Source organism: Cercospora beticola, chromosome 2 (assembly GCF_033473495.1).
Source record: "Cercospora beticola chromosome 2, complete sequence".
NCBI lineage: Eukaryota > Fungi > Ascomycota > Dothideomycetes > Mycosphaerellales > Mycosphaerellaceae > Cercospora > Cercospora beticola.
In genome coordinates this window covers 1363393-1375153 of record NC_088936.1, presented here as the reverse complement: position 1 = coordinate 1375153, position 11761 = coordinate 1363393, and the positions used below count along the sequence as shown (strand labels likewise).

General features: G+C 50.4%; 5 protein-coding genes across 5 annotated transcripts; 4 read left to right on the top strand and 1 right to left on the bottom strand.

The window, feature by feature from the left end:
* Positions 1 to 161: 161 nt before the first annotated feature.
* RHO25_002547 (uncharacterized protein) lies at positions 162 to 410 on the bottom strand (the record flags this gene model as incomplete). The annotated part of the gene is made up of 1 exon (XM_023598117.2): positions 162 to 410. The coding sequence occupies one exon, from the start codon at positions 408 to 410 to the stop codon at positions 162 to 164; it is 249 nt and encodes an 82-aa protein (XP_023456282.1).
* A 1574-nt stretch (positions 411 to 1984) lies between these two features.
* RHO25_002546 (uncharacterized protein) lies at positions 1985 to 3669 on the top strand (the record flags this gene model as incomplete). Its single annotated transcript, XM_023598116.2, has 2 exons — positions 1985 to 2659; positions 2713 to 3669. 2 exons carry the CDS (start codon positions 1985 to 1987, stop codon positions 3667 to 3669), a joined length of 1632 nt encoding a protein of 543 aa, XP_023456285.2.
* A 2121-nt stretch (positions 3670 to 5790) lies between these two features.
* On the top strand, positions 5791 to 6087 carry RHO25_002545 (uncharacterized protein; the record flags this gene model as incomplete). The annotated part of the gene is made up of 1 exon (XM_065602269.1): positions 5791 to 6087. One exon carries the CDS (start codon positions 5791 to 5793, stop codon positions 6085 to 6087), a length of 297 nt encoding a protein of 98 aa, XP_065458341.1.
* A 678-nt stretch (positions 6088 to 6765) lies between these two features.
* On the top strand, positions 6766 to 7800 carry RHO25_002544 (uncharacterized protein; the record flags this gene model as incomplete). Its single annotated transcript, XM_023598115.2, has 1 exon — positions 6766 to 7800. The coding sequence occupies one exon, from the start codon at positions 6766 to 6768 to the stop codon at positions 7798 to 7800; it is 1035 nt and encodes a 344-aa protein (XP_023456284.1).
* A 1112-nt stretch (positions 7801 to 8912) lies between these two features.
* On the top strand, positions 8913 to 11381 carry RHO25_002543 (uncharacterized protein; the record flags this gene model as incomplete). The annotated part of the gene is made up of 2 exons (XM_065602268.1): positions 8913 to 8949; positions 9007 to 11381. 2 exons carry the CDS (start codon positions 8913 to 8915, stop codon positions 11379 to 11381), a joined length of 2412 nt encoding a protein of 803 aa, XP_065458340.1.
* Between the last annotated feature and the right edge of the window lie 380 nt (positions 11382 to 11761).

Sequence of the window (11761 nt, the reverse complement as noted above, 5' to 3'; positions counted from 1 at the left end):
ACAAATCTTCACGCCAATTCCATTCCATCACGTCTGCACGACTTTACCTTCACCCCTTCTGTAGTAAACACCTAAACACCTGCCCAAATCCTGATTGCCCCGATCCTCCACTCCTCGCTCATACACAACAGTTCCCTGCTCAAATCCGCCACAATGCACGATCAGCTGAAGATTCCCTTGATCTTGTCCCAAAGCCCCTTCTTCGGTGGTGGTGGCTGTGGTCTGGGTGCACCAATTGTGTGTATCTTGAATCTTGGGTCGCGCTTCTCTGCCGGCAATGGAACGCGGTTGTCGATTTCTGCCGGTTGACGCTGGCCAATACTTGAGCTTTGTCCATCAGGCACTTGCACAGGCGCAGCGATAGCCAGACCACTGGCAAGGCAGAGCAGAGTGATAGCTGAAAACTTCATTTTGTCGATGTATGGTCGTTGATGTATGGTCGTTGATGTATGATTGTTGATGTGTTGTTGTTGATGTATGCCTGTGGAGGGGTGCTTCTTTTGGGTTTGGGCGCCTGCGCCTTGTTCTCTTGAAGAGTCGTGCTGTAGATAGTATTGAGGTTTGTGTTTTGATGAGTGTCAACAGTTCCCACGTCGAAGTCTGCGCTTATATGTAAATTGGACAACACCACCGTGACCTTGATGGCATCACTGCCGGCAATTTGCTTGCTAATCTCTGGAAACCATCTCGCCGCTGAGATCAATTGAGTAGCACGATTCTCCGTATGGAGCAATGTTGTGTCTTCGTAGAGGTACACTTTGCCCTAGGGCATGATGCGTTAGTCTCGGCAAGCCGGATACTGCTTACTTCAGTGAGCATTTGTACAGTAACACTTCGCATGGTCACCTTTTCAACACGAGAGGGACAGCGTAACCACCGACTGAAATCGCCATTGTTTGTGATTCGTTCCCTCAGATGCTTGGGGTTTGTTGGCATACCATTGCCTGGTCTGTTGGGCAGCCAAGAACATGCCGATTGACAGAACCTAGAAGTTCCCACTGGAAACATGACTGGCTTTGCCGACTCCACTGATGCCCATGAAAGTATCCGGGCCTACAACGGGGGTATCGCCTACCGAGCACTGCCGCAACGTCCTCGTCTCTCACGCTCCGAACATTCTGATCCTTGAGCTTCCTCTTTGTCCACCCTGTACCCACTGAGTTGCGTGGTCGTTCAAGCTCTTCTGTATACATATATCCAAGCGGTAGCATGGCCTTGGCCGTAGCGACTATCGTCGCAGACCAACTCCTCCACGCACTTGTGATATAAAGGGTGCTCCACGATCTCAGCCAGGTGAGTGATGCTCCTTGAGCGCCCGGCCAACACCATCTTTATTATGAGACACGGCGAGGTAGGCAGCTCGAAGGAGCGGCAGACAAGTCAGCATGCTCTGAAGCTGTATCTGTCCACGTAGAAAGAGGACAGGATGCGTTCGAAACGTTCGCGGGAAGCGGCGGAGAGGAGGGATGCCTTGTGGCTTAAATCGTGAGTGCTTGGTAAAGCTCGCTGTGCCCGTATTGCGTTCCGATGCGTGAGTGAGGTGTTCTTTGCCAGAGTGGCACACAGTGATTGCGTGGTTAGATGCGGCGGCGACAGGATGTCGTGAAACGAAGCAGATTGATTGCTTGGGTGCCTGAGGCAGCCACAGCATGCGGTACGATCCGCTGACTTGCCTCTTGCCTTGGCCAATTTGAGCCCCTGCAGACAGCTGGAGCACCTCTACTCCATCAACACTTCACCATGCGAATACGCGATTTGTACAAAGTCGAAACGCTCGACACGCGTTTTGCCGGGTCCGGTCAGGCATTGCCTACCGCACAGCCGTCAAAATGGGCAAGTCGGCTGCTTCCATGAATCGAGAAACGTGGCTAACAGTCAGCAGTGAGTGGGAAACGCAGCACAAGTGTTTGGGCAAGGCTGATGAGACTGCAGGAATACGGCCGAGTATTATGTGTACTACTTGGTCTTCTTGACCATTCCCTTCATGATGTTCAAGAGTGTATATGATGTTTCCAAGCCAAGCCATCCGGGCTACGCCAAACTAGAGCCTCTTCTCGAGCCAGGCTGGATCCCAGGACGAAAAGTCGACAATTCTGACGCCCAGTATGCTGGCTTCCGAGAGAATATTCCGTACATGGCAATCGTTTTGATGCTGCACCCCTTGTTACGAAGAGCCTACGAAGCTGTCAAGCCTGGCGCGAAGACTGGCGGCAAAGATGGGAACGCTACGCAGAAAGCAGATCAGCACTTGCAGGACCGTGTCACGTTTGACCTCTTCTTCGCCATGATCTTCATCATCGCGCTGCATGGCATCTCTGCGACAAAAGTCCTGCTAATCCTCTACCTCAATTACCAAATCGGTACAGCACTGCCAAGGCAGTATGTGGCTGCCACGACTTGGGTGTTCAACATCGGCGTTCTGTTTGCAAATGAACTCTGTCAAGGCTACAAGTTTGCTGACATTGCCGCCGTGACACTTCCTCCTACTACCACAGGCGCAAGCAAGCCTTCAGGAGACAATTGGGGAACATGGCTAGACAGCTATGGAGGTCTGATTCCACGCTGGGAGATACTGTTCAACATCACAGTGCTGCGCTTGATCGCTTTCAATTTCGATCACCTATGGATGCTCGACAGGAGAGCTAGTAGTCCAGTTGAGGTACTTTGTGTCCCTTTTAATCTGTCTTGCAAACTTATGCTGATCAACTCTAGAAGAAAGGTCTCGATCCCGCCAACCTGTCCGAACGAGAACGCACCTCCCTCGGCGCCAAGCCCTCCGACTTCACCTTCCGCAACTACCTCGCCTACGTTCTCTACTCGCCGCTCTATCTCGCCGGGCCCATTGTGAACTTCAACGACTACATCTCCCAATCCCGCTACCCAATGGCCACCACTTCACGCTCACGCATCGTCCCCTATGCAATTCGCTTCATTCTCTGCCTTCTCTGCATGGAACTCGTCCTCCACTACCTGTACGCCGTCGCTATATCTAAGTCTAACCCCGACTGGAACATCTATTCTCCCTTCCAGCTCAGCATGCTCGGCTACTTCAACCTCCACGTCATCTGGCTCAAACTCCTACTCCCTTGGCGCTTCTTCCGCCTCTGGTCGCTAGTAGACGGCATCGATCCACCAGAGAACATGGTCCGCTGTATGTCAGATAACTATTCTGCGCTTGCTTTCTGGAGAGGCTGGCATCGTTCCTTCAATCGCTTCGTCGTACGATATATTTATGTCCCACTCGGAGGCTCTGGGCAAGGCAAGATACGGGGCATCCTCAACTTCCTCGCAGTGTTCACTTTTGTCGCTCTGTGGCACGATATTAATCTTCGACTATTGATGTGGGGCTGGCTCATTACGCTTTTCGTTCTACCGGAGATTCTGGCAACTCTAGCTTTCCCAGCAAAGAAATGGAAGGACCGACCTGACCAGTATAGATGGCTTTGTGGAGTCGGAGCCGTGGGCAATATTCTTATGATGATGGCTGCGAATCTTGTGGGATTTGCTGTCGGCCTTGACGGACTCAAGGGTCTGGTTGATGGCATCATTGGAAGTTGGGGTGGACGTGTCTTCTTGCTCGGGGCAATGGCTACACTCTTCGTCGGCGTGCAAGTCATGTTCGAGGTACGAGAGGCAGAGAAAAGAAGAGGTGTGAACATGAAGTGTTAGACGAAGGATGGGATGTGGCCACTTGCACGAGTAAGTTCTGAAATGTCACAAGAGGTATGGTATTCGGCATATTCGTCCTGTCTTAAGTCCACATTCTCCTCGCCCAGAGCGCATTCCACAACCGCCTTGCCTTCCACAACTCTATGTGCAAGTACATTGACACGCACTGAACGGCTGGAAACAGTTTGCCGGCACGATCTGGAAACCCGTTGGTCCGCAGCATCCTCTGCGGATTCCTTCAGCGATGCACCTATACACAGAGATACCCAGTCAGCAAACTCTACTATTATATTCATGAAGCAATAGAAAAGAAGGAACCTGGGGCAACTCACTGATCTCCGCAATTGGGTCCCGAGGGATTCGCCTCAGTGGAATAGATCGCGCAACCTCCACCAGGGAATGTTCCACGGAAACATTGTTGACGTTCTTGCAGCTCGACTGGGGTTGGTGTTGCGGTGATGAGGGCGGCGCAGGTGGCCAAGAGGGTAAGTAGTGCAAATTGCATTTTTGAGACTTTTGTTGACTAGCAGTATTGTGTTTTGGTTGGAATCCTTTTGCACTTGTCGACGTCTCGAGTGGAAACTAATGACTTAAAGCGACTCTTTGGGGAGATACTTATAGTTGCAGAAAACGTGACTCGGGCCCTTTCTGGACCACTACGACACTCTTTCCGGAAACAGTATTTCTCGTATGGGAATGAAGGCACGGGAGAATCGACAGCGAGCGATCCTTCAATGCTACGTTGACGAATCAAGACCGATCGATACGACCATTGTCACATCGTGATTGTTACACCATGGATGGAAGAAGCAGAAATCAGCAGCCTGAAGTAAAATGGTATGACGGTGTTGCATTGCAACGCCTTGGCTGACGGAGAGACGAACGTCAACCACGGTTTTCAGCTGAAGTGCGAATGCACAAAATGGAAATTGAACGGGTCCCAAGCACCATCGGAATCCAGACTCCGAAGCATTAGCATGTCGAAATCCTTCTCACCATCCGTCTTGTCGCTCATGGTCACTTGATTCAGACAAATCAGTAAGCCGCGGTGCAACGACACATGATTCTAATCCCCTTTTTCAGGACTACACCATGCCACAAGCCTCTCAAGATGCTGTTGATGAATGGGCTCGGCCAACGTCTAACAAAATCTGGAGACCAATGACCGGGTGGGGTTCTTCAACACATCGGGCGTAGCACAGATTGTCTAAAAACAACAGAATCCGCAGTCCGCAGCCATATCCTTACACAGCCTGACGTCGGTCGACTGCTGATCATGAACGGATCTACCCCTTTAGCCACTCGAATGCCAGCAATATTCCCACGTTACTGGAAGGATCAGGAGCGGTGCCAATAAGCTTAAGATCTACCTTCAGCCCCCCGCAAAGTTACTGGCCGCGATAGTAACGCCAGGGAGCGACGACCAGTACCATCGGCCTGTAAGAGGACCCTCGAATGCAATGCATGACGCATGCAAACAAATGAAAATATTGTACATCGAGGATTTGCTGCGAAGTTCTCAAGGTTATCCCGATTAGGAAGGTATTTTCTCTTCCTAAAGCAGTATGTGTGCGATGCAGCTTCAAACTTTTTGCTTCGCATTCGCGCTTCGAGTCTGCCAAGAGGTGATTCTGGGAGAGCTAGTGGAGTCTACTTTTCGTGGTCGTGTTTGTGAATGACATAGACTGGGAGCAAAGGACGTCATGAAATGGACGTAGAAGGAAGTGTGGAGCTGAGGTTACATGGCGGCAGATTGATGTGCGTGAGGCTGTGGTGATTATTGCGAACAAGCGGAGGAGAAATGCGCGGTTGGGACAGAAAGAGAAGGTGTGAAGTCATGAGTTGGTTTACATTGCGAGAGAGCGGAGAGGAGAGAACAGAAGGGAGCGTATCGCAAGAGCCAGGTTGCCCATAGCATGGCTAGTGTTGGGCCTTGGAGGTGAATGCGACGAGATACTTATATCTCCGCCTGCGCCCACGGGTCTCTTGTTTTGCCTTCCAATTCAGGACTTCTACACAGCCTCTGACCCACGGAGTATAAACAATCAACATCCAACAAGGTCATAACAAGAACTATAACGAGCACACCCAAATTCAAGCACCCTCACACCAAGAGCAACCATGCAAGTCCAAACACTGCTCCTCACCACCATTCTCACTACTCTCACGCTCGCCAGTCCCGTTGCCAAGACTGAAGCTTTCGAGAACCTCGAAGCCCGCCAGTGCTTCTCTGGTCCTTTCGTTGGTGGCGAGTGCGGCATCTATGGCACTCCAAATATTCCAGGCGAAGACTGCGGCGACTTGTGCATTGCCGAAGGAACAAGGAGAAAATGCTGTACTGTTGCGACCTTCTCTTTGGATCAGGAGCCCTGTGGTGGTGTCTTGAGTGGATTTGCACAATGCAATTGTAACTGTTAGAGAATATGATGTGAGAATCAGGAAGATGTCAAGAAGTCGAAACAAGCCGAGCCGGAACTATTCGGTCGTTATACCAGTTGAGATCTCACGAGCAAATGTACAGAGATGGAATCTGGGATCGATGCTAAGTGAGATGGCTCGTTCGCAAGTCAATTCTGCAGTGTATTCATTGACACACGACTTGAGATCTTCTCTCTATAGAAGCGATGATACTGAACACTCCGTTCCAATTGCTGTCTTGCAACAAGTACTGTCAAGATTTTCTTCCAATGATGTCTCTTAACACTGACTCTATGACATCGCAGGTTTAGGCGAATGTGCACTTTGCTCTTTGTTTCTCAGACATAATGCCATTGTTCCCTTAGCATTTGTACAATTACTATCGCCACCGTTTGTCTCTAACTGGAGGCGATAGAGGGGACAATGTCTCGAAATCATGGAAGCCTAGAGCACATTCTTTGTACATGAGTCAACAATGGAACAAAGAAATATAGTTCTGAACAACGCAACAAAGGTTTCTCACCAGGATGCAAAACGTGGGCACTGGTATGTTATAAGGGCGTGAGTGAACATGCTTCAGATCTTCTGGTTCTACCAGAAGGATTCAGCAGAAACAGATCAAGCAGCATCAACAAGCTCTCTTGATTTACATACACGAAACAAGCAAAGATAAACATCATGTCCCCCTCCAACACGAGAGCTGGATTTCTGGGTAAGCTGGTTCCTCCTCCAGAGCCAGGCTGTGTTCTCTGCCCTACGAGACCCGCGAACAATCCGGTCATCATCGCAGAATGTTCTTGCTCGTGTATTGGCAATTTCACCTACTGTTACGACTGTATCAAAGGTTGGTCGATGTCAAATAATGGCTGTCCAGTTTGTGGCGATACTCTCTGGGCTGAAGAAGAAAGCAGTTCCGACGACGATGACTTGACAGAGGAACAGCAAAGTGTTTTCGACAACACGAACTATGCTGATGACGTGACTCAGGCAACCATTTTTGACAACGGTAACGGTAACAGTGCTGACGAAGACAGCAGTGACGATGACTGCGATGACGAAGAGTTCGATTACGAAGACCGCAATGGCGAAGAAAACAATGGCTTGGATGCCCTGTTGAAGAATCTCTCCACTTTCGGAATGCTGACGCTTTTGATGTCAGGTCATCGCTATCACATCCCAATGGATGTAAGACCCGGCCAAACGTATCTTACCTTCAACGGCACCGACACTCCCGACCAAGACCATAACTTCCTCGAACGCTACCACGCTTGGCGCGAAACAAGTCGACCAGTCACCTTCGACACTCCAAGTCGCTCCATCGAGGAGAACATCCTCTGTGAGTGGGTCGTCAAGCAAAGCGGCCTTCACCTGCAAGAACAGGAGGGATACTACCGTGCTCATAAGGATGAAGCGTTGAGCTGGGCAATTCTCGTCTCAACAACTGTTGAGTGTCTCCGCAAGATGGATTGTGAGAAATTCGACGGACGCATTTCACTGTGGTTTCGCTTCTCAGAAGTTCTTCTAAAGGCACTGAGCACGCGTACCTCAGCCTTTGAGATCTTTACTGACGCCACCAAAGGTGGACTGACCAGTACTTTCCCAAAGCGTGAGACATGGACTGCTCCGCAGCACTTTTTCTGGTCCTTGGTCAACGGAGTTGGAAGCGAGGCGGCGAACGTTTTGGAGTTCGTTCATGCATTGGGTTGTGAATAGAGTGTGCTAACTCCATCACTTGTGCAGGCACAGTGACGGACATACTAGGATAGCATCCTGATTTTTTCGTGTGATTTTCGGCAATGGAATTGTATTTTGCGAACTCGTCTCTTCTGTTTCATAATGTTAGCATCTACTTTCGTATACTTGTGAATTCCTGGCGCCTATGCAGCGTCTGATCAAATGTAGCGTGTAGTCAATAGTTGCCGCGTAAAGTAGAACAATTGTCTGAAATGGCGCGACGTGAATGGCTGTGCTGATGGGCACACTTCTGCAAAATCTGGCATGGTCGTAAGAGTCCGGTGCGTCCAAGATTTGACCTTTCTGCTAAGCCAGGATGTATGGCCAAGAAGCCTGTCGATCCTTGCGTTCGAAGTGTGGCTCATTCCAGAATGTACATCCTTCGCTTGTCATCATGCTCTTTCATAGTGTTCATTCCTCGTCACCGTTGAGTTGCTAAATTGGGACCTGTGCGAAAATGGCATATAGGGTAGAGAAAAATGTCGAAGGAGATCTGTTGAAGATGTTCAATCCATGTTTTGATTGTTACGAACAATGATGTTGGAAGGCACTAGCAAGATCTTCGTCTTTACGAGCAGGAGAATAGGAGTCGTCACCGCCGCCTTTCCCAATGCGATCCGGCTTCCGCATGTGCCGAGGGCGCTAGACTTTCGTATTCTGAACCTTAGCAACAACCCTGCGAAGCGATCTCCTCACATCCTACGCACGCGCTCGCTCTCAGACTCGATCTTACAATGCATTGCTCATCTGCGGTCGCCTACGACGCTGCGACTGTACCAGGACAACCGATACCGAAGGAGACGACATCTTATGCTGGCGTGGAACTGTGCAGGAATACCAACTCTCATCTACGGTACGACTGAGGACGGCGTCATTCTAGCTTCCTGGGCCTTGGGGTGTTTCAAGGTTTACGTCAACACCTCTGCACGTCCAGTCTCTTGCTCCTCATCAATATTCGCGTTTTGAGGCCTCTACCACGACTCTCCACGGCAGTCTCTGGGCTGGATTCTGCTAATGAGCACTTCCGAGGAGCCTAGAACTGCGTAAGAGGTTCTACTCCCCACGGTCGCTACGGGAAATTCTGCCTCGCGATGATCCTCGGCCACGCGCTTTCAAAGGCCTCTACTGGTAGGTGCTCCATATTCAGGTAAATCTTGCAGAGTCATGCATCTAATACACGTCTAGTAATACTACTTTCGCTCGCTGTAGCACTCAATGCTGGCCTGACTACATGTGACGACAAAAATCCTCCAGGATGCGCAGACTACATTCGCGCCGGCCTTGGCTACGACGGACCTGTACAACTAACACAGACGAAGTATGAGTATTATGTGACAACGCAACATGTCACGGTTACTGCTGGTTCGCCTCCTCCGCCTTCGCCTCCGCCTCCCGACCAGGATCTGGCTGCCGCCTCAGCATGCTCGAGCAGTTGGAGTAAATACCGCAGCCGCGCATCTGCAAATGTCGTCTGGAAACATATCACGACCACTGTGTATCAAGCGCTGACCACAGATCTCACTTACGGTACTGGAGATGTTTACTCAACCGAACCTGTCTATAGGATACCAGTAGCCCGCGGCAACTTCACAGCGACGAGCACAGCGACGAGTCGAGTTTTGAACATCACTTCTATCAGTGAGACAGCTACGGAGTCGACTCGGAATAAAACCCTTGCCAGGGCAACGCCGAGCTGCGAATTACTCAAACCGAAGGAGTGCAGCAAGCTCTACGTGGAATATGTATCGAGCCTTGGACTTCCATACAATGCTTCCGTGCCGAAGGTCACACCTGCGCCGGCCAATTCGCCACCATGTCCGGAGTACTTCTATAAGCCCTTCTCGACCTGTCGAAAATCGTTCGTCACGAGTTACTCCAACGATTGCACAATCATGGGGAACAGCGTGCAACTCTTCTACTTTCCGACTCAGTCCACCACACCGACCATTGAGCCTTCAGGAACCATTACACAGCCACCGGCAGTAGTCTACGAATATGCTCCAGGAACCACATTCACCTCGCCTTCGATCTATCTCAAATTCGACTATCTCTCTGCAGAGCGGGAAATCAATGCAAATGATGCAATATACTGCACAACTTGCAACGAAAAGGGTTGCGTGACGCAAGCAGTAGATGGCGGGCAGGAGAGAAAGCACGAAGGGACGTCGATCAAGGGTCAGCTGGTATCTCTGGCACCACAGGAGGTTTCCAGTATTGTGCTGAATTTCGATGCAAAAGAGGCCTCGAGCATCATCAGCACCATGGCCCACAACCTACCAGGATACGCAGATGTCATGGCAAAGGTCGCCGGCAACTTCAACGTGACTGCTAAGCCACTGAATTTGAGCGATGTTCTTCATCCGCCGCCTGAAGCCTACTATCTGCAGCCACTGGAAAACGCTCCTGGGTGTGACCCATTAGCACCACAGCCGCAATGTTCTACCATCTACGAAGGAGCATATCGCGCACTCATTTCTTTGCCGCAAGAGGTCACTGGATTCCAGGGAGCGTGGAAGTCTTGCTTCCCGGTCATCTACGGCGTTTACGATCCTCCCATAGCTCTGACAAAGGCCTCGGTGGCCGAGGCCCCTACATTACCAGGTGGATACAAACCGACTCCACGCCCTGAGCAACCGAACAACACGCCGCAAACTGCCGTCCCTGGGAACCTGCCTCAGATTCCTCCTTTTGCTCGACCGACTGCGCTTCCGAATGAGCTTCCTCCCGAAGGTAGTCCTGCTGGTCCGACTTTGCCTCCTGGTAGTGGAGGTTCGTCGGGTGAGAAAGGTGGTGGCAATAATGGAGGGTCGGGAAACAATGGAGGAGGTGGTTCGGACAATGGAGGAGGGGGAGGTTCAAACAATGGAGGATCAGGAAATGGAGGAGGTGGTTCGGACAATGGAGGAGGGGGAGGTTCAAACAATGGAGGATCAGGAAATGGTGGAGGTGGCTCAAACAATGGAGCATCAGGCGATAATGGAGGAGGCTTCAACAATGGAGCATCAGGCAATAATGGAGGAGGCTTCAACAATGGAGGGTCGGGAAGTAATGGAGGCAGCTCGAACAACGAAGGTTCTTCAAACAACGGAGGATCTTCCAATAATGGAGGGTCCTCTGGCGGTAATCAAGGCTCATCTGGCGGCGCTGGCGGTGACTCGTCCAACAACAATAATCAGGGCTCAGGCTCAGGCCGAGGCGGAGAAAATGGGTCAGAAAGCAATGGTTCTGGAGGCAGCGGCCAAGGTAGCGAGGCTTCCAACAACAATTCTGGAGGCTCCTCTGGCGGCAATGGACAGGAATCTTCCGGCGGGAATACCGATTCATCGGGCGGATCTTCGAACAACAACAACGACAACGACAACGACGTTTCATCGAATGATTCCGGAAATGAGGACTCAGGGTCGAACTCGAATGGAGGCAATAACTCCAACGATAATAATTCATCTGGAGACGAAGGGAGCCCGTCACTTGCCTCATCGTCGATGCGGAGTATGGGACTACATCTCATCGCTTTCTACGCCTGCTCGGTAGTCTTGCTTGCCGAGTTGTTGGCACCTTGAAAAGCTCAAGGACAATTGAAGGCAAGCCGGTTACCAATTGTATTCGGCACGACATCGACTGCAGATTTCTGGCGCAGAGTAACTTGATGCATGGGGTATGCCTCAGGCAGTCGTCCATTCACTCTTGGCATTCACTCGAGTAGTACTTCTATATAGTTTCTCGTACCTCTATAGTTCGTTCCTTAATTAATATTATAGTTACTATCTCTCGTATAGTTATAAGCCGTCGCGCTATATAGCGCGTTAACCTAATTTAGTAGTTTCTACTATACTAATTTATAGTAATCTACGATAGTATTATAGCTACTATAGAGGTAGGTATTACTATAGAGGTAACTAATAATAGCGAGCTATAGAGGCTAACTCGAGTTATCGTTTAA